Consider the following 21,142-nt stretch of genomic DNA (forward strand, 5'->3'; position numbering starts at 1 on the left):
ATTAAAAAGAAGAGAAGAGTTCTTGATTGCTTGGAGGATCTTCATGTCTTTTGAGGCAAAGGGTTGCCTCAGCTGAAGAGGCCTCAGTTGTCACAGACCTTTCCAGCACCCCATTCACATTAGAATAGTTGCTTTGCTTTAAAATGATCAGTCTAAAATCATAGATGTGATAGAACAAATCCTTTGTTGCCAGTAAACTGAATGGTATGAAAAGTGTCTCTTGGAAATCTCTGAAAAGGACAACATCAGATTGTTTCCTCCCTAGAAGGGTCTTCAAGAACTCCACATTACTGTTCATGATCTGGCCTTAGAAGCTTTAGAAAGAAAAAATAACCAGAACGAAAGCTATGCCCTTTTATTAAAATACTCTCACGGGTCACTCTATGGGTATTGTGCCTGCTCTTTGATGCATAGAGCACCAGCCTTCGTCTGGTTGCTGGTTCATTCCCTTCATGGGAAATGTATCTTCTTCCAATGGTGTTCAGTCAAGCCAGCTGTCTGCAACTAAGTTGTCCAGGCACAGCCACCTTTAGCATTTCACTCACATGCAGAGGCGACGGAAGTAACGCTGGTGATCTTAGTAGTGTCATCGGACCATGGCTGAAGGTTCTGAAGGGCAAAAAGGGATGAGTTGTGAACACAGATGGGATCTGCTTGGATGGGCTGGTTGATGGTTTTCTGAAAGGCCTCTTGCTGGAGTTGCATGAGGATGCGGTTGGCTTGCTGCCGCTCTGCTTCCCTCTCCTCCGCCGTTTGTCTCCTGAGAGAAATAGGCAGACAGTTCTACATTATATTATCATGGCAGACCACAAATACAACGCTCTCTCTCTTTCTCTCTCTCTCTCTCTCTCTCTCATCCTCATTCCAACACATCACAAATACATCTTATTACTAATTGTAAAGTGACTTCTTCTCATGCCAAACATGAAAGCAGCAGAGCAGGCTACCCACAGACAAGGAAGAGATTATAAGAACATAACAAGAGCCTTGCTGAATCAGGCCAGTGGTCTGCCTAGTCCAATATCATGTTTTACACAGTTGCTGCCAGTTGCCTGGGAGGGCCAACAAATGGAAAAGAGGCCAAGTCCTTCCCCAATGGTGCCTCCTAGCTTGTCATTCAGACATTTGCTGCCTCTGTATATGGAGGTTCCCACCACTGATAGACCTATCTTCCATAAATCTATCAAATTCCCTCTTAAAACCATCTATGTTCATAGCTACCACTATGTCCACTGGCAGTGAATTCCATGATTTAGTTACTGAGTAAAGGAGTATTTCTTTTTGTCTGGCCTGAAACAATTGCCCATCAACTTCACTGGAACTTCCCATCTATGCAGAATAATAAGACTTTGTACATTAACCAAAATACTCCCCCCCCCAAGTACTAATGAGAATTGACTAGACTCCAGGAGACATAGGATGCTGAGAGCAGTTGACAGCCAATTAAAGGGAAGAAAGAGGAAGGGAATCTGCCTGCTCAGGCCCTTGAGAGCTTAGAGAATCCTGGAGGCAAGCCTGTAGCTAGAAATGTTACAGTGAGGAGGCAGAAAACCACGCTGGGGAAGAGAGTATTGTCAGCTACCCATCAATCAAAACCTTCAGACTTATTGGGCAGGGCCTGATGCATGCCTATTTTCTTCTCTTAAGATATTTGCCAGATATAAGTCTGAGATGATTCAAAAGCTGTTGATGTTGATGACAATTAGTGTTTTACAGTGCAATCCTAAAGAGAGTTACACTATTCTCTAAGTCCATCCAAATGAACAACTGAATATATCTGTCTGCTTCTCCTGAACCACATCACTAGAAATTGCAAAGTGAGTAAAACTGGAAGACTAAGAGGGATCAAAGACATTTAGAAAACTTTTGATCTTTCATTGAATTCAGCTCCTTCCCCTGCAGGACCCTAGGAACAGAAGTGAGGGTGGTTATTTCAGAACAGAGTTAAGGGCCATTATGACATCAGTAGCCAAACCTTCTCCCTCTGCCTTTTCCCTATTGGCATATTAAAGATAATGACAAGGAATCAGACTGAAGGTTCGTCTAGTCAAGCATCCTGTTTCCAACAGTGGCCAACCACGTGCCTTCAAGAATCTAGTAAACAAAACAAGAGGGTTGGTTCCCTCCCCATTGTTTCACCCAGAATCTGATATTCAGAATAATAAAGTTGGCCACTGGATTTCTTCTTAGTTATTATGGCCAATAGCCCATGATAGACTTCACAGCTGTTTCCTTTTAGACCGCCCACATCATCACAACACCGCTGAGTCTTACAGAAGCAAATTCCATGAGTCAGTTATGTAAAGAAGTCCTCTCTTTTGCTTGTCCTGAACTGACTGCCCATCAATTTCATCTGGGTGACCCAAGTTTTAGAGTTAGGAGGGAGACAAGTAACTTTCTCCACTCCCTCTGCCTCATTTGTTATGGGTGAAAAAAAACAAACAGCAAGCTGAGCCATAGCCCTAGATTTCAAAAATTGCCCCATTTAGCAGGTGCCTTGCATACATTACATGGGACCTAGTTATTACAAAACACTAAGTACATATATGCCGTCAAGTCACAACCAACTTATGACAACCTGAGCAAGGGGCTTTCAAGGCAAGTGAGAAGCAGGAGTGATTTGCCATAGCCTGCCTTTGCAGAGTCTTCCTACATGCAAGTATTAAGCCTGGTTAGCTCCCAAGATCTAATGCGATCCCACTATACCATACCATTCCATATCCCTACAAAACACTGCAGCTGTTTAATATTTCACATATCAAGCACCCTAGCTCTTTAAAATTCTCTGCTCTGAAAGACTTTCCAAGATGGAAGCCCAATAGATGGCCATTGTTGCAGATGAAAACACCAAGACCTACTATTCTGCACAAGGCATGATCATTTCAGTCATTTTTTAAAAATCCCCTTGTTAATGCTTTTGTGATTCCTAAGTAACTGTAGCAAACAGAATGGCTTTCATATATGCCCAGCTTACACATTATAAAATGTTCCAGATAAAGCCTCCCCATGGATGTAGACAAAAGGAAGAAATAATCTCTGACCTGGTTACAGCCATACTGACAAACATTGCCTCCTAAAGGTAATTTGAGTGGGGTACTGTTGCCTGTCCATTTCCTCTAACTTCAAAAAAACCATCTCCAGGAAGTTATACCTGTCAACAAGGTAAAACATTTCTTCTTCAATTCATCAGAATCCACAGGATGCTCCACACTGAATGTTCCAGACTTTCTGAACAAGAGAATGACCAGGCAGGTGACTGGCTAAATCTTTGCCAGCATGTGATATATCTGCGTTCCATGTATATTCATTACTCCCATCTAGGTGAGACAAATACCACGATCCTATAAGTTTCAGCAGGACTTACTTTCAATAATGTATTCAGGATTGCAGCACTGTAGACTAAGCTTTACTCAGAAGTAAAACCCACAGAGCTCGATGGAACTTCCAAAGATAAATGTGCTTAAGACAACTTCAAACCAAGGAAAATGTTCAGTGGCCTGCAATTCCTAGGTGTTTTCCCGCACAGTCATTTTACAGCATTTCAGAATCTATTCTGCTTCCCATGTACTGCAGAGTTCTTCATGCGCAAGGGCGTAATAGGAAGCAGAAACAGGTTTTGTCCATCTTTTCCTGGTTTTTCCCCCTGCACACATTCTGTGATTTTTTAAAGCTACTGCCCAGTCTCTGCTGGTGCATGTTGTGCTGGTGCAGAATCAAAAACTCCCATTCTGCTTCTTGTACCCTACTTTTCCTTTCCCCCAGGAGCTGATTGGTCTGTCCACCGGTAACCACTCCCGCCCTCCTCAGCTCTCTGAACTCCCTTCCCACCATTTTTATCAGTAAAGCAATGTAAGGGTCAAAAGGCTGCTTCTCTGTTCACTTCCTTCCTCCCAGGCATGCGTGCACTCTCTTATTTTTTTTTTCAAAGACAAGAAGGAGTCCTAATGTTGCTATTCCCTGCTGAAGGGGTTCAATTGCTGCTTTCCCCTTCTTCCCTCAGTGGTATGAGCAAACTCTCTGTCTCTTTTTTTTGCAAAGCCAGGAATGAGTTGTATTGTTACTGCTTGTTTCTCCTGTCTTTAAAAGCCAGGAAAGGGTTAAATGGCTGCTTTCCCCTCCCTCCCAACATCTCCTCCTAATGCTAAAAAGGAAAAAAAACCCCAAGCATTTGCAAAACAAAGTGGCAAGCTGCTGGGAATGAAGCAGCAGCATTTTAACTCTTTCCTGGTCTGGCTTTAAAAAAAAAATGAGAGTGGAACAAGCAGGAAAAGTACATATATTCCCCCAGAACTCCACCACCAGTTGCATCTCCAGTGGGCAGGGACAGCCCAGTCAGCAAATACAGGGAGGGGGGAGGGGTTCCAACATTACAATGTTACAACGCATGCGATTTTTAAAAAAATTATGTCAGCTCCAGCCCCCACAAAATGCAGCTCCAAACCGACACATCTCAGCTCATCAGCAGACACCAAATTGCCTTGAGGTCATGCAGTGCAGAATGATGGGCCCCCAAGCTGTTTCAGCACCAATTGGCGAGAATGCTCAGCATTAGCAGCTTAAAGTGTGCCATGCAGAATGGGCTGCTAGTAGTGTGGTCAGTAATTGATCTAACTATGACCTCCAGGGCTATTTTCAGAAGTTATGTTCAGTGTGTTCTGATACAAATGGTATTCCAGCGATACAAGCCCTTACGTGGTCCTTCTTTTAAATTAGTGTCAATAGCATAACATAATACCAAGGATAATCCTACCATACTTGAATTCAAAATTACCAGCCTATTATTCATAGGAGGAGGCAGAGAAGAGATTGTTATGGTTACACATCTTGGCAGATGCATCCACTTCCTTGATCACATGCATCACTGGAAAGAGTCTGCATTACAAATGTTTTCTCTGATTATATGTGGATTTTATAAAGAAAAGCAGACAGCATATAAATGTTCAGAGGTTTATACAGTAACATGAAGTAGTGACGAAATACAAATAATAATAATAATAATAATAACAACAACAACAACATTCGATTTATATACCGCCCTTCAGGACAACTTAATGCCCACTCAGAGCAGTTTACAAAGTATGTCATTATTATCCCCACAACAATAATCACCCTGAGAGGTGGGTGGGGCTGAGAGAACTAGAAGCTGTGACTGACCCAAGGTCACCCAGTTGGCTGCAAGTAGAGGAGTGAGGAATCAAACTCAGCTCTCCAGATTAGAGTCCCGCGCTCCTAACCACTACACCAAATAACAATATCAGAGTTACCCTGTGGAAAATATTTTACCCCAGTTATGTATATAAAAACTTACTACTTTATAGGGTGAACATTGGTTTTCATTCAGTGAATGCATAGAAGCTAACTTTAAACCAATGGGCCAGGCACTCAGACAATTACAGAATCAGTTTTTTTCTTTTGGCTTTCAGTCTGCAAAAGGTAGCAGGGACGGCCATTTATGTGTTGACAGAACTGACCAGAAGGACAAAATGACTCTGGCCAGATACACCCAGAAGTTGCATGTATTCAATGAAGATACCAGAATTTTTCATGAAGAGTATGTGAATGGTCTGTGGACTATTCAGAGAATCTCTGTCCTTCACTGGGAGACACACAGGAAGAGATGTGAGCACATTGATAAGAAAAGAGATGGCCAACAAGATGGCAGAGAAAGGGGAAAGGGCATGTGAAGAGTCTGAAAAAATCTGGCAACTTCACCAGCATTCTGCTTACTCATCTGAACACGCAGAGTCAGACCACTGATCTCCCAGAGCCACTATTCCCTGCACTGGCTGTTGGTGGCTCTCCAGAGTCTCAGGTAAAGGCCTTTCAGTCACCATCTATTCTCTGATCCTTTTAACTGGAGTTGCCAGGCGATGGGCCTGGGACCTTCTGTATGCCAAGCATCAGCTCTGCCGCCGAGACAGAGAATGTCACCTATGTCAGTATTCACTCCAATGCAAGACTAGGCATACTATCGATAATAAGAGGGGGCCGTCCTCCCCCTCAGCTGAAAAAAAGCAGCGGGCATTTGAAAGCAGCAACACTTTTCTTCCGTGTGTTTCTCCCTCATTTCCCTCTTGAGAGTTCCACCACCTCTTTTCCCAGAAAAAAAGCCCTGGGCAACATTAAGACCATAGAAAAGAGTGAAGGGAGCAGGCAAAGGTATCTGAATGGAGAGAATATTCAGCACGTAAGAGATGCTTGTTTCCACTCCCTCCCACTTTTGCAGGCACTCCTACCACAGGTTAGAAAAGAGTTTCCAATCTTGCAATTTCATCTGCTTTGAATAAAGATGACCTGGGAATAGAATGTTTCTCTTTAGAGCTATTGCCAAATTTTTAATTTTATTTTTGTTTTTTATAGTCCAGTTTTCTTACTGAGATTCAAGGTGGATTAAACAGTGTAAGTCAATACAATCAATGGCTGAGATATTCAATAAACAATACAATATGGATAACAGTAATTTAAAAAACAAGCATAAATCCAAATACAGTGCTGCAAACAATGCTGAAACAAAACATAAGCAATTTGGCATGACATTTTACGTGACAGGGAAACTACCCAGTAGGAGCATACTTACAGTAACAGAAGAAACACAGCAGTAGAGTCTACTGTCCCTGCCCCTTTTCCAAACCATCTTTCTGAACCACTTCCTTACAGCAAAGCCCTAGTACATATTTTAAAACATCTTCCTGAATAATTCAGTTTTGCTTAACTTTTAATTAATTTTGCTTTCTACCTTATTACAATTCAAAACCTTGAATTGAGCCCAGTAATGGACTGCCTGCAGAATGGGAGTGATACGCATGCTCCGCCTAGCTCCTGATAATAATCGAGCTACAGTGTTTTGCACCAACTGAAGTCTATGAGTTGACTTCAAGGACAAACCTATGTAAAGCGCATTACAGTAGCCCAGTCTCAATGTTACTGTGGTATGGATCCAGGCGGTCAGATTGGCTGTATCAAGGTAGGGGGGCATTTCCCAGGCTAGACTGAGTTGGAAGGCTTTTTTTGCAGTTACATTAACTTGCTTCTCCAACCACAACGCTGGGTACAGTATAACCTCCAGTCTCTTTACCACGTCTGTAAGAGTCAGCTGAACCCCATCAAAAGTGGTGAGCACAATGCCCTTCAGTATCTTTGTCTTCTCAACCACCATTTTGTCTAGGTTCAGGTCCAATGTGTTTGCTTTCAACCATTTGAGCACAGCTGTCAAACAGTGACTTTAGACCTTTACTAGATAACCAGGGAATTTAGATAAAGAGATATAGACTAGAGCTGGGTGCCATCCAGATATATAGAGCTAATGACTTCCAATTCCAAAGTTACAAATAAAATTATGCCCTGTGGAACTGCACAAGACAATTCCTGTACTGAAGATAGTTGGTCTCCAACAGCAACCCTTCAGTTCATTCCGTGCCGAATAATTGTACCTGGTTCCATCTGTTGTTTTTTTCCAGTTGTCATAAGTTTTTCAGCGAAATCCATTTTTAAAGGTTTCCCTTCCCTTTAAGTGGAGATTTAATGAAAAAAGCAATTCAAAACTGAGTAAAAAACCCTTCATGTTTAGGCTAATATGCCCCAGTCAAAGTGCTTTTGTAACAGACCCAGCTTTGCTCTGTTTCCTTCTCACTTCTTGAGAGACTATGTAACTGTGAAGTTTGCCAGTTTCTTTTCCAAAAAAACGGGATCCTGTGTTTTATAGGCTGGTCTCTCAAATACACAGAGAACCAATTGTTTCTACCAAGCATCTCAACAAATTCCATTTCCTACTCCTACCTCATTCAGGCTAGCAAAGAATGAGAAGGGAAACTAAGGGACCAACAGGATGAATAATGTAACTGTTCTGTTTGCATCCTGCTGAGAAACTTGGGGGGGGATACATTTTATCCTCCCTTTTATCATCACAACAGCCCTGTTAAGTAGGCCATAGTAAACCAGTAAATTTCATGGCAGAATGGGACTTTCAACGGGTCTTCCTATTCCTAGTCCAACACTCCAACATGCTATCTAGTCTTCAAACTCTCCAGGACCCACCACTAGTTCATTCTCCGTCTCATACCCCCTCTTCTGTTTTTATCAAGCCGCTGCTTAGTGATCTGGGTTGCTCTGCTATCGATCAGCTCTTTTCTCTTTCGCTTCATAATAAATTGTTTTGAGAATCATTTTATAATGAAATGGTAGAAGGGTCCTTTTTATTATCTTTATTGCTATTGATCTCCTTACAGTGCCTCAGCTCATAAACCATTAGAGTTTTAGTAATCATATAAAACAGTTAACTGCCTGCAGCGTTACTTCTGTTTGGCGGGATCGCTCAGTCTTAGAAAGCTGCCAGTCACTGAGATCAAAATGCTGGGACGTGGATTAGACAAGGCGGTTTCCCTGCGTTTATTTTTAGCTCTTCCAATACAAGAAAACGATCCCTTCTGATCTCACAACTTGGACGCTTTTCAAGGGAGCCTAAGCGTTTGCTGCATGAAGGGTGCCCCATCCTGAATTTATTGCGATTTATTCTCAATATGCCGGCGGGGGTAGGGGTGGGGGTGGGGTCTAAAGTGTTGCCTTCAATCCTAAAAACCGTGTGAATAGAAAAAGCAGTGTTTCAGAGGTGCTGCCTCTGGAAGTCCCTTCAAGTTAAATGAGCCTCTAAATTCACCTGTACCTAATCTGGTCACAAGCCCCATTATTTTCGACCCCGGCATATTTAGTGGGAAGTAACAGGGCCCTCTTAAACAAAGCCTGGCAGTCAATGGGTTTAGAAACTCTGTTTCAGGTTACACCCTACTGGGCCCCCTCTCTTCGTGTTCCCAGGCACGTCAGTTTAGGGTTGCAGGCCTAAGTCTTGCGGATCTCTACCAATGAGATCAGTGAGAGGCTGAAAGTGCTGAACTGTGGCTGGATCGTGCTCTCAAACAAATGTGTCAGTTTACAATTTAAATCTCATTGGAACATTTGCCCACTGATAACCATTGCCAGTGAAGTAAGGGACCTACAATGTTTTCCATTAAAATTGATATTTTTTTTAAAAAAAAACTACTGCTGGCCTCTAACTCACCTATTTGTTTTTAATTGTATAGTTTGCCGTGTTATTATTGCAGCTGCTCCAAGCAACCGTGGGAAGGAGTTGTAGATTCACATTAAATAACGAAACCAGGGAATTGTTTTCCGGAAACCCCTCCTGCGCCAACAGAAAGCTAAGGTGAGGTGGCACATAGATGGAGCCACGCCTTATCCAGAGTTTCGGGAGGTTTTGCCCGGGGGGGATGGCTTTGATCAGGTAAGGCCTGCGGGTGGCTTCAGAAAGGGAGCATTTTAGCCCCTTCCCTTGCCAGCCGTTTGTCCATTCGCAATTCCCCCGTTTCTTTTCGTCCCGAATGATAACAGACGGGGTAGCCACTCACAATGTTATCCTAAAGGATGGCACTGTTGAGCATTGATTAACACAGGCCCTTAATTCTTCTCCACAATCCTTGGGTTTAAAAAAGGTGCTGAATTTTGGCTGGATTTTTATGCCGGGTGGGTGGGGGGCGCTCCGGAGGCACTCCCCCTCGTTCTCGTGACTATGGAAAGGGTAGCATGAATAATGCACGCGTTTGCCTCCCACCGCAAATTTACTAGTGATGCATATTTAATATTGTTTTGACTTAGTAGAGAAATGCAACGCAGCCTCCTTTTTTATAATTAGTGAAAACAGATTATTAATTTCGGTCTGGGGCATTTTTCTCAGTTAGCACCTCTTGGCGGGCAAAAAGAGCAATTCGTCAAAGAAGCGGAGAGGCCGGCCAGCCTCGTGGAAGAAAGCGAGGAAGCCTCGAGTCCCAGCCCAATTTGTTCCAAGACTTCAACGGAAAGAGAACGGCTTAGTTACAGCAGCTCTTCGGGGGCGGGGGACACTCGGGCGCCTTAATTGCAAATATGCAAATGCAAGCAGACCTCCTGGGCACCGAGATTAAATGCCCGGGGGAAGAGTGCCGTGCCAGCCGCTCTGGGACCACGGGGAAGTTGCAGTGAGGAGAGGGCAGAAGCCAGCAAAAGGTTAGCGCAATCCTATGGCGTTACACCCTTACTGGCTAAGCTTATGGAAGTAAATGAGCTTAGTTAGGAAGGGAGACGCTCTGTTTAGAATCGCACTACAAATCCCATTGAAATCGATCGGATTACATTAGTCATGACGATGGTCCTCCACTGCAGTCACACTTCACAGGCGCCTGTCCAAATGGCCCAGGACAGCTTCTGCCACAATACAAGGTGCCAAAAGCCCGGCGATGCCATCCTACACAGAGTTACACTAGTCTAAACCTATTGAAATGAAACCAGTGGGTTTAGACCGGAGTAATTTTGTTTAGGAGTGCGCTGCTAGTACTATTTTGTTTACAATAAACGAACAGCCCCTAGGGTTGCCGACTCTGTGTGTGTTGTGTGTGTGTGTGTTCAAGTTCTAACCAGCTCAGACTCTTCTTAGCTTTTGAGATCCGAGGAGATAGGGCCAGCCTGGGCTATCTAGGAATCTATCCAAGGGCAGTGCATTTTTCTCCAGGCCTGTTGGCAACCCGAACAGCCACTACCCTTGGATTTAATCCTGTGTTCATCTGAGAGTAAGTCCTGTTGAATTTAATGGGTCTAACTTCTGAATAAATGTGCACAAGCCACGCCGCATTCATTGTGGCCAATTAACTTCAAGTCGAGCCCCCCCCCCCTCAGATTCACAGTCAAGCGTGATCAGATCGATTTGTGTGCCTCTTGCCGCGCGTGGCAGTTTAGAGCTACTGAATCCAACTAAGGGAGGGTCGTTGGCGATCACCCCCTCCTCTTGAACAGAGTGCATTCTTCTAATGCTGGGGGCGGGAGAATCAAAAGAACTGTCCGAATTCAGGAGCGGGACATAGATTTTTCCCTCCACCACAACAACACTATACTTCTTTTTATATATGATTTGAGGCATGTCTTCCACTTTAATTTTTTAATCTGCGCCTGCTAGGGGTGATTCAAATCCTAGGTCTCTGCCATTATAATAATTGCTACCCCTGAATCTCTTTAAGATGCAGCGAAGAAGCTTGTTCTGAGAAAGAGCTTTCCTCTTCTGGCTTCCAAACCTGGAATGCAAATTCCAGGAGTAGTCCTGTTCTTCCTCCATCAAATCATTTGGGGGTTTTCAGCTGAACTAACTACAGCACCCTAAGGGTTTTATGATGGTTGTGAATGAGCCTCGGGTGCTATTTTTAAAAACTCAGACTTTAGTGGTAACCTAATACTAAAATGCTGAACGCGAACAACATAGTGATTTTAGGGGAGGGGGGCAAGATACATGGACTTATTCTTTCCTGGGTCACTAATAATATGTAAAGGTAATTTCACTAATTCATTTCTAGGACCACGAGGGCCTTCCAAGACGACTTAAGAAACTTTAAACAGAATAATTTAAAAAACGTCAAACCAACCCAAGTAAACAGGGGGAAAAAAGGGAAAATTACAAACTGTAGTTCTGAGTGATGAAAGGATATATAGATTAAAACTCCCCATCTCTCCAACTGAAATGCGTTGCATGCATAGTCCAAGCATAACCCCCCCTCCACACACACACACACACACACACACACACACACACACACACAACGGCAAAGATAATTTCAGGCCACCCAGAAAAATGAGATTCGGTACGCAAAAAGCAGTCCTAACAGGTCTACTCAGCAGTAAGCCCATATTATTCAATGGGGCTTACTCCCAGGAAAGTGTTCTGAGGATTACACTAAGACGCACTGCTTACGAGGGCAGTGTGGGGAGGGCCTGTCTGCAAGAGTCAGGCCTGGGGTGGGGTGTGTGCGCGGAGCCGGCTCCCTGGCCGAGGCCCGCTCGCAGCCGCAGAGTGTGCCTGGTTGCTCCCGGGACAGAGCATTGGGGCGCCTGCGAGAGCCGCCGCCGCCGCCTGGGCACACCCTTCAGCGAGTAGGCCGGAGTTGCAAGAAGAGAAAGTTCCTGTTTTGATCTCGCCCTGGTCTGCCCCGCCATTAAAACACTTTCGATAGTAGACAAAATAATGTTAAAGGAATGTGGTGTGTTTTTTTAAGGCCTGTTTGTTTATTCAAAAGGCAAATCCCTAGAGAATTGGTTTCTATTTCGGTGCCAAGATGACGATAATCCCGCTCTCGCCTTTACGTCCCCCTCCTCTATCGCCGTTGTGACTAGAGTTGCCAACAGGCCTGGAGAAGAATGTCCTGCCCCTTTAATGTGTAGAAATGGGCAGCTGAAAGGCACGGCGCGCCCCTGCTAAAGGGACAGGACTTTCTACCCCACCCCACCCCACCCCAACTGGCACCCTAAGTGTAAGCCCCGCCCCTGGCTAATGATGGCTCTGCTGGGTGCAAGGCTTCCCGATTTTGTTAAAAGTTTGCTCGGCCAGAAGGCCCGTCGCTCCTCTAAAACTTGCGAAATCTATTTCAGCGTAAGTTTTCCTGAGTTTCCCCGCGGCTGTTAGTCTGTACTGCGCTCCGGTGTCATGGCGCTGCCGTTGACCAGCACGGGCTGAGCTCAACTGGCGACTCTGCGGCGCTTCAGCCGGCCTCCCTCCTTCGGAGAGGAACTTGAAAAAAACAACTGCGAGTCGTTTCACCTTTGGACGGTTCTCTTCCTATGGGGAGCTGTTGTTGTTCTTTAATCGTGCTGTTTATGATCTCCCACCCCCAGTCATGGTATTCTATCCAGTTTGATTTTAAAGGCTTCAACCTGGATTGTGAGGCATTAAAAAAAATCTTCCACGGGTGCATTTTAAGGATCGAAACCGCAGGCGCGTTGAAAGGTCCACAAGAGGAAATTGGTAGCAGAGGTGACCTATACTCTGTCTGGGAAATGGAAACGGCTTTTACTATTCTGCGGCCAAGGATCAGGAAACCGCCGGCTACTTTTCTTTCTAGGACCTTAAAACGCGTGAATTCTAATTTCAAATCTGCCTCCTATCAACACGTGCTTAAGTTTGCTGGCCTTCCTAAAGTTTAGAAAAATAGCAGATATCACCGGCCAGACTTTTGTGAGTCCTTATCTAATCTAGAGATAAGCACCCTTTAGTCCTCTTCATAAATAAAGACCGTTCGCATGCACACGTTAGGCATTCAGACTCGCCCTCTTTCTTTGGGAAGTGTGCAGTTCAATTCTAAGAAAAGGTGCTTTCAACCACATTCGCTCCGCGACGGGTAGTCGCGTCCTTGTCCTCAAATCACCGACTCCAAAGCCTTCTTGCCCGCCATACCCACGAGGCGCTCGTGCCTCGTAGCTGATGCTCCTACGGCGCCCCCCGCCCTTTTAGGCAACTGACACAGAATTTCAAGGGCATTTGATTCTGCCCGCCAGACCTCCCTCCTGTTTGCGCCGGGACTGGATGTTTCATCACCGAGGTCTGAGACCCAGAGGACCACAAAGCCTCTCTGAGTCCGGGACAGTTGAGGCCTGTTCCGGCCAGCAACGACTCTGCAATGACTCCCCTCCGAGATTTCTAGCCCTCCAAAGCACCTCACAGGAGTCCCACTCCTCCTGCCTCAAAAGCAACGGTCTGCACAGGAGTCTCCTTAGTTTGAAGCTCCTCGCATCACCACCAACTTAGCCCAGAGCAGGGGCGTAACCTGCCATCAGCCCTTCCAGGAACAGAGGCGGCTAAGGAGCCCTTACACGGCAATACTAGCCACGCTAGGACAGGCACCCCGGGCCAACCCAACCCCCCCCCCCCATAAGCCAGATGCAGACTTCAACGAGGAACAACGAGGGCGCTTCTTAATAGATCGGGAGGGGGCGACAAGGCTCTCCCGGAAGGCCACGCACGGACTAGAGAGGGGCTCCCCGGCTGGGCCGGTGTCCAGAACGGAGCAGGCCGGCAGAGGGAAAGGGCTGCCTTATACCGGCAGCATGATAAAGTTAAAAAGCCCACTCGCCCGCGTCCAAATGAGCTCTCGGCTCTGGGTCCGGGTCCTCCCAGGCTCCAAAGACACCCCCCGGCCAGAGAGCAGCGCCCGCCGGCTCCGGATCCAGACAACCGCCGAGCCCAGCGGGCCCCCAGAACACAGCCGAAAGCCGAGCCACAGCCCGCTCCCAACCCGGCCCCGCGCCGGGCCCTTGCCTGGCCTTTGTGCGGGGAAGCGCGCCGCGCCCGGCCGGCCCGGGCACATTCCGCGGGGCGAGGCGCGCTTCCCGGCGCCCCCATTCCACCCCGGCCCGGCCCCGCTCGGCTCACCTCCACTTCGTCCGCCGGTTCTGGAACCAGGTCTTGACTTGCGCGTCGGTCATCTTGAGGGCCTTGGCCAGCGCCGCCCGCTCGGCCGAGGCCAGGTACTTCTGCCGGTGGAAGCGCTTCTCCAGCTCGCAGATCTGCAGGCGGGTGAAGGAGGTGCGCGGCTTCTTCTTCTTGGGCGGCGTCCGGTTCTGGTAGGGGTGACCTATACGGCGTGTTACAGTGAACGGTGAGAGGGCCACTGGAGGGAGACAGGGCGGGCGGGGTGGGGGCAAAGAAGCAAGCGGCGACATCATCAGGAGGGATCCACAAGCCTCGCAGAGGAGACACAGAAAGACCCGCGGACCGTGGCGGGGAGCCCCCGGAGGCCGGCAGCCCACTGGCCCCACCAACCCGCCCCAGGGACCGCGTCAGAAAGGGGTCGCGCTGCAAACGCCTCTGGGGCCACGGCTCCCCCCCTGCTCCCGCTCCCGGGGGGCTCCACGGAGATCTGAAGCGGCCCCGCCCAGCATCTCCAACCTTCCAGGTACATCGATCAGGTCCCTCTCGGCACCCCGAGCCCGATCGGTATCGCCATGGCCGCGGGGCGGCAGGCCCACCTGCTCCTTGGGGCCAGGCGCTGGGGAGAGCTTTTGACAGGGGAGCCGAGAGGCCCTGCAGCAACTGCCGCCTGAAGACCGCCGAGATGCCCCCTGGCTTTAGGCTAAAGCAGCAGGGGGCCCTTGCGGGCATCTTTGCCGGGGACCGAGCTGCGCATGAGGTCGAGGTCCCTCTCCGGCCAGAAGGGCCGTGGCTGGCGATCCCGGGCCAGACCGCCAGTGAGGCACAGCCGAGCCTTTGCGCTGGTGCCCAGATTCGCATGGCCCGGAGGGTCCCAGGCCTGAAAGGGCCTGCAGGGCAGAGGAGGCGGAAAGCCGCCGGGCTTTGGTTTGGTTGGTTTCTAAACGGCGGGGCTAGAGGAGCCTGATGCTTGGCGCCTTGAGCGGGTGGGTTGCTCCCTGGCCAGCCCGCCAACTGCCGCCAAGCAAGAAACTCTGGCGGGGCTCCAGGACAGCCGGCAAGGGCGCCCCTGCGAGACCTTCAAGCGAGGCCTAGGGAGCCTTTCCGCCCCACACTGCTGGCAAGGAAGGCTTCGATTCCGCAAGGACTGGGGCGGTTCTTTCAAAGAAAGCCCTTGGAGGCTCCCCGTGCCTAAAGTCACCTCGCTCGGGCTGTGGTCCTAAGCAAACTTACCTGGAAGAAAGTCCCACTGAAATCAATGGAGCTTCCTTCCAAGAAAAGCTGACTGGGAGCGTTGGGCAGTGAACTCTTGGGTCCAAGTCCTTCAGAAGAATTGAGGCAAATTAGAAAACGGTGTTCTTGAGGGCTGCACTCGACGGTAAATCCTTCCGAACAGGGTTGGACAATCCTAAGTAAACAGGTTTTAACTAAGTATCCCCCTTATTTTATATACATAACGTTATGGATCGAAGATATTGATACAATGCTTTTGGCAACAGACACCACCTGTGTTTTTTTAAAGAATAAAATACCTTCCCTCTTTCTAATAATGGCATCGATGGCCTTTAAAAGCGGAAAACCCAAGGCAACTGGAGTCTCACCAGGTGTGCTGGCATATTGGGGAAGAGGGAAGCTAGAATCTCTGGTCTCAGTGGTGTTGATGTATTTGACATCTGTTTGAGTTCTTTTGTTATTGTTGATCTCGTTTTAAATCAATGAAACCTGTTTGATTTTGAAACCTTCTCAAGTTAGAGATTCTTAGCACTTTTGGAGAGTTCTTTTGTTTTTAATCATAGTAAATAAATAAAACAGGGTCCTGTAACCTGGGGAGCTTCTCATACAAAAATGCCTGGCAGTCGTTTTCCCAGGTGGCTTCAGAACTCCTGGATAGGTATCTCCACCTAAGAAAGTGATTTTGCAAGAGTTGCCGATGAAATGGGTTTTACATTTCGATTAGAGTCACTTGTAAAGCTCCTGTTTCCCGTAAGTTCGGATAACTACAGCGGCTCTGTTAAATTCTAAATGAGTCAACACTAAAAGGATTGAGGCGAGACAATGGAGAGGAAGAAAATCGGACCGGATTTCATTTGACTAGTTGTAATATTCGGGGCTTTATCTTTAGTTCTGCCGCCTTGGAAGTAAAGGGAAATAACCTTTGGCAACCGACAGTGGAAATTTTATCAGCCTGAGCATAAACACACCTCGCCTTCAGTCCCAAGATTCGCGACAATAATGCTTCGCTCTTTCTAGTGAAGGGGCCCACAAGGCCGAGACAGGCCATTGAACTTTAAAGGATTTAAAACTGAGGTTCAATAAAGTGCCCATTTTCTCAGAAATCAGAAGGGGCCCACGGGCGTCAGCAGACGGGACTGGTTTTGCTGAAAAGTCAAGGCAGGCAGAAAAAAAGAAAACGATTATTGCAGCGTCTGCAGGACTGGGACTGCCAAATAGGCTGCCCGGAAAAGACTGCGTTACATACGTATATGTCTATAGATTAATAAGAGACGCTCGACTGGGTCTTCAGCAGTAAATATTCTCTCGATTTCTCATCAGCTTCCCTTATAGCTTATTGTTTTGTTCACCGGTTGAATGAACGTCCAAATTCCGTTGAAAGCGGGGCCTGAAGCAGGTCCTCCCCAGTGCTCCGTGTTAAATTAGAAATGGATTTCAGGCCTCCACGTGCAAGATCAAGGGCTAGATCGTGCCCTTTCTATCGGGGAAAAGATCCTGTTTATCTGCCCATCTATCTTGTTTGGCGACACTCTAAACAGTCGTTCGTCTGAACTTTGCAAGCCTCTGGGAGACAGGTAAAATGCCAGCTCTGGGAATATCGCATCCTTCTCCAAGGCTGAACTAACAGGAGGTTTACTGATGACACTCGGGTTTCCATTTTTAAATGAAAATTGAAATCACACCACACAACTCTTAAGACGTCATAGGAGAAAGAAAGGGATTCCTGAAAGGGATCGTTGCGGCTTTTCTTCTAATAGATTTACCACTACACCATATATTGCCTCTCACAATTGATTCCCAGTTTCTATTTAACAAGAGAGGCGTTCCGCCGCGGCGCCCGGTTTGGAGAAGGGGGAGTAGGAGGGGGGGGGCTTCTGACCAGAAGGAAGCCATTGATCGACCTCCCTCCCAACCTCATCTGGACTCTGCTTTTGTATTATTTATACTATAGATTAATCAGACTTAATGCTGCCTGGCTGTGAGAAAGTTTTGTTATACTGAAATCTATTTATATAGAATGATATTTATATGTATAATTTACTTTTGAAGTGAAATTTTTAAAAAGTTAAAGTAGATTACATTTCTGGCTAAACTGACAGATGAAGTACCTGCCCCTGCTCCTATACCTAATAAACTGACTTCATCTCAGTGTTCTTGTTGTAGCGGTTATTATTGTGGCGATTAATGTTAATTTCTCTGATACAACGTTTTATTCAAACGCTCGACCTAGTTGCCCTGTAAAAATCCAATGCCAGATAAAATGAGGTAAGGAAACCCATAATGTGTTTTAGGGACAGTGTCTTCAGCTGTTTTTTAACGAATCTTCCCAAGAAATAAATATGTGACCATCTTATTATTAAGATCTCTTTTTATTTCTGTATGGGAGAAAATTCATCTACATCATGAATTATTAAGGATTGGTACAATATGGTGTAAGGGAAAGCGTGTGCGTGAATCACTCCGTTCTTTAACCAGTAATAAAGATTTCCGTTTAACCAATATTTATGAGAGTTTAGTTTCTCTCAATGACTATAAATAAAGGCCGTTAATTTGTGTGCCAAGCCCATTTCAGGGAGTAATTTTCATAGCTGGAGGCTGTGAAATCCTAACTCTTTGCTGTAAGTTGCAACTACATTTGTGTTGCCGGACAACAGCAGCTTAAAGCTTCGCCTATTGAACAGTGCTAATCAATGTAATTAAGGTTCCCTTCGATGCAGACTTTTATTATTCCAAATCGCAGTTAGAGTCGCTCTGGTGGGCCATAAATCTATTATCACGCAGTCAACGCATTTTATAAATCAAGTCAATCGATGCAATTAAACAGATATCCTGCCCTGGGCTCGAGTAGGGGTGGCGGTAGCTACAGAGCGGCAGGGGAGCCAGCAGAAGGAGCGAGAGAGCATCGGCGGCGGGCGAGGCGTGCAGAGGGAGGGGGAGGGAGACCCACTCACCTGTGAATCGGTCCTTGGTGTACCGCCTGTTGCTCTCCATCCAGGGAAAAGTCAGCCCGGTGAGGTTGTTCACCGACGGCACCGTAGGCATGGCGGTGGAGAGAGGCTGGTGGACGCCGCCAGCCAGGGGTCTGTGCGCCGGTACCCGGATCACGCCCCCAGCCGAGTTGAGGTTATTTCCGTTCATGGCCCCGACCCCCAGGTTCACGTTATAAGAGCCCGCCAGCGACGCCATGCTGCAAGCCCCGCCGTTGTTGTAGCCCCCTGCCGAAGTGGACACCCCGCTGCCGGCCGCCGTGCCATAGTGGCCCGTCATGGTGTTGTAAGCGCTGCTCACCACGCATCCTCCCAGGCCGTAGTCCGCCGTGTCCTGCAGCCGAGCGCCGGAGATCATGCAGCTGCCTTGGTCCGGGTTGTTGAGGATTTGGTCGATCCCGAAGCTGATGGGTTCGGCGTGGCTCTGGTGGAGGTGATGCGCCCCTAAGTGATCCATGCCGGGCCGAGAGCCTCCCCAAAGAGGGCGACTTCCCCCCTCCTTCTCTGCCTTTGCCTCCTCCCTATTCCGAACGAGAGGTTTTTAAAAATACGCGCAGCTTTCCTGGTCTCGCTTCACTTGCTCCCAAAGAGGTAAAAAAGGAGGATGGAAGCGGAGGAAGGAAAGGCTGGGGGAGGGGGGGGAGTACGCGCCCGTGGGCTCCCTCTCTCGCCTCGCTGCAAGGGCATCAATCATGCTAGCCAAAAGCCTGGCGCTGCTAGGCCCTGCTCCTCCATTGGCTGGAGCCTGGAGAAGCTGGATGAATGACAGTCGAGGAGAGAAAGAGAGAGGCGAAGAGGAGTTTCTTCCCAGCCAAACCCGAGCCGGAGCCCCGGCGAGCACTAATGGGCCTTATAAAGTCAAGCCCTCGCGCGCCAGGGAGCCCGAGCTCTGCGGCTGGTGAAATTGACGAACTGCTCTTAATCCTCTGGTCAGTTTCCCTCCCCAAGAATGTGCAATCGCGTGTAACATTCAAGAGAAGCCGCCTGCATGCCACCCATAGGAATAATAAGGGGCTTCTCTCCCCGCTCCCCAAACACACACGTTATCTTCGGGAACTGCCGGACCATAATAAGCAAGCTAAACACCCACGCGTGAAAGCCCCAGCAGCGCCTGCAGAGTTACACCACCTATGGACTTGAATGGGGCCCGAGGGATTTCTGCTTCGGATGTCACGAAACTGTACTGGATATTAGGCGAGAGCAGAAAGAAAAGCACGATAGAGGAGGCGGGGAGGGGCTGGGCTGCTTGGGCTTTGCGACTTGGGCAACTTTCAGCAGGGATACATAGTGTTAAAGGGTGGACATTTGAGCGTGTTCTTATGAGTCTGGCTGTTAGGATTGAGCCCCGCCCTTAACCTCCTCCACCGGATACAGTATGGAGCCTTAGAAATGCTATTTAATTTCTAGATTCAGTTTTCATTTCTATAAAAAAAAAACTACCAAATTAAGAGTCGAAGTTATTTTTTACATTTGGAAAAATACATCAGGTGGAAGGGGGGACAAGGAGAATATTGGAGGACGTGAAGTCTTCTTACACTTCGGTTGAGTTTTCGACTGGAAAATTAAAATCTGAATTGTCTTTATTCAGAGCTATGAAAACAACCAGATTCCCTGCGGGTTATGATAATTTAAAAAACGTGACGTTGTGCTGGTTTCATGTGGACATTCCCAAGCCGAAAGCATTGAAAGGGGATGTATGACCTCCCCCAGCTGCCTTCCCCAGACATGCTTTGGCTCGTCTTCGTTTTGCTCTACGGCCCAATAGCAGGTGCAGAAGATCCAGAGTCCAGGCCTTTTACGTCCCGAAGGGCTTGTTTTCGGGGCCAGCTGCACTGCGCCTTCACGGTGCGCTGGAGATTAGTTCTTTTCTCTTTCTACCAGCTTCTTAGGATCCCCCTAACTCCAAAGCTTTGCGCTCGACCTCCGCTCTCTGGACCCATCTGAAATGCGAAGAGCCTCATTTGCCCGTCACTTCTGTTTTAGGGCACAATTCTTAGCATTCCCAGATCAAGCCGAAAGCTTGTGAGAGACATTGCCAAGAGAGCGAGGCTACACTGAGCTTTAGTGTGCCCCCCCCCCCCCCAAGAATTCCAGGGAAGCTGTTAGTAATTCTGATGTTCTCATTATTGTTAAGAATTTGCCAAGTTGGAAACCAGGGTCCTTCAGAATATACATGTGGCGGTTTTAAAAAGCTATAGTGGATCTAAGTGTAACTCCGGTATTGATCTTCAGAAACCTGGAAAATGCAAGCAATAGACCCGGTGAATTCTAGGATTTTCAGTGAATTCCCTCTAAAGCAGATCATCTCTTGTTAGAAACAACTTTTTAAAAGGCTTTATGAAATAAAGTAGCCAACCCTGGCCAGGAAAGAAACTCATTTATCGTTTATCAGGATTTAATGCAGCCTCATTCTGCTCTGCTGGAAATGTTTACTACTGTTGCTGCTGGAAGAATTATTGATAACTATCCAGAAGAATTCAGACTGTCATCTTCGAAGTTACACGCTTCAAAAACTACTCCCCCCACCCTCAATACAATACCCTTAGCATTCAATATATAGAGAACGGATTGCCAATAATACTGAAAATCTCGGAACCAACAAAATAAAGCATTTTAACACGTGGACCCACCCGCACGTTCATTCCTACTGAGATTAACTCTGTTTCCTCACCAGGTAAACCTGCATGATGACTGCGGCGTGGACTTTTCCAGT

General features: G+C 47.2%; 1 protein-coding gene across 1 annotated transcript; it reads right to left on the reverse strand.

The window, feature by feature from the left end:
* Positions 1-537: 537 nt before the first annotated feature.
* On the reverse strand, positions 538-18,886 carry TLX1 (T cell leukemia homeobox 1). The gene is made up of 3 exons (XM_054984048.1): positions 18,394-18,886; positions 14,213-14,414; positions 538-760 (listed from the first exon to the last, which is right to left on the reverse strand). The coding sequence occupies exons 1-3, from the start codon at positions 18,884-18,886 to the stop codon at positions 538-540; spliced, it is 918 nt and encodes a 305-aa protein (XP_054840023.1).
* Between the last annotated feature and the right edge of the window lie 2,256 nt (positions 18,887-21,142).

Source organism: Eublepharis macularius, chromosome 6 (assembly GCF_028583425.1).
Source record: "Eublepharis macularius isolate TG4126 chromosome 6, MPM_Emac_v1.0, whole genome shotgun sequence".
Lineage (NCBI taxonomy): Eukaryota > Metazoa > Chordata > Lepidosauria > Squamata > Eublepharidae > Eublepharis > Eublepharis macularius.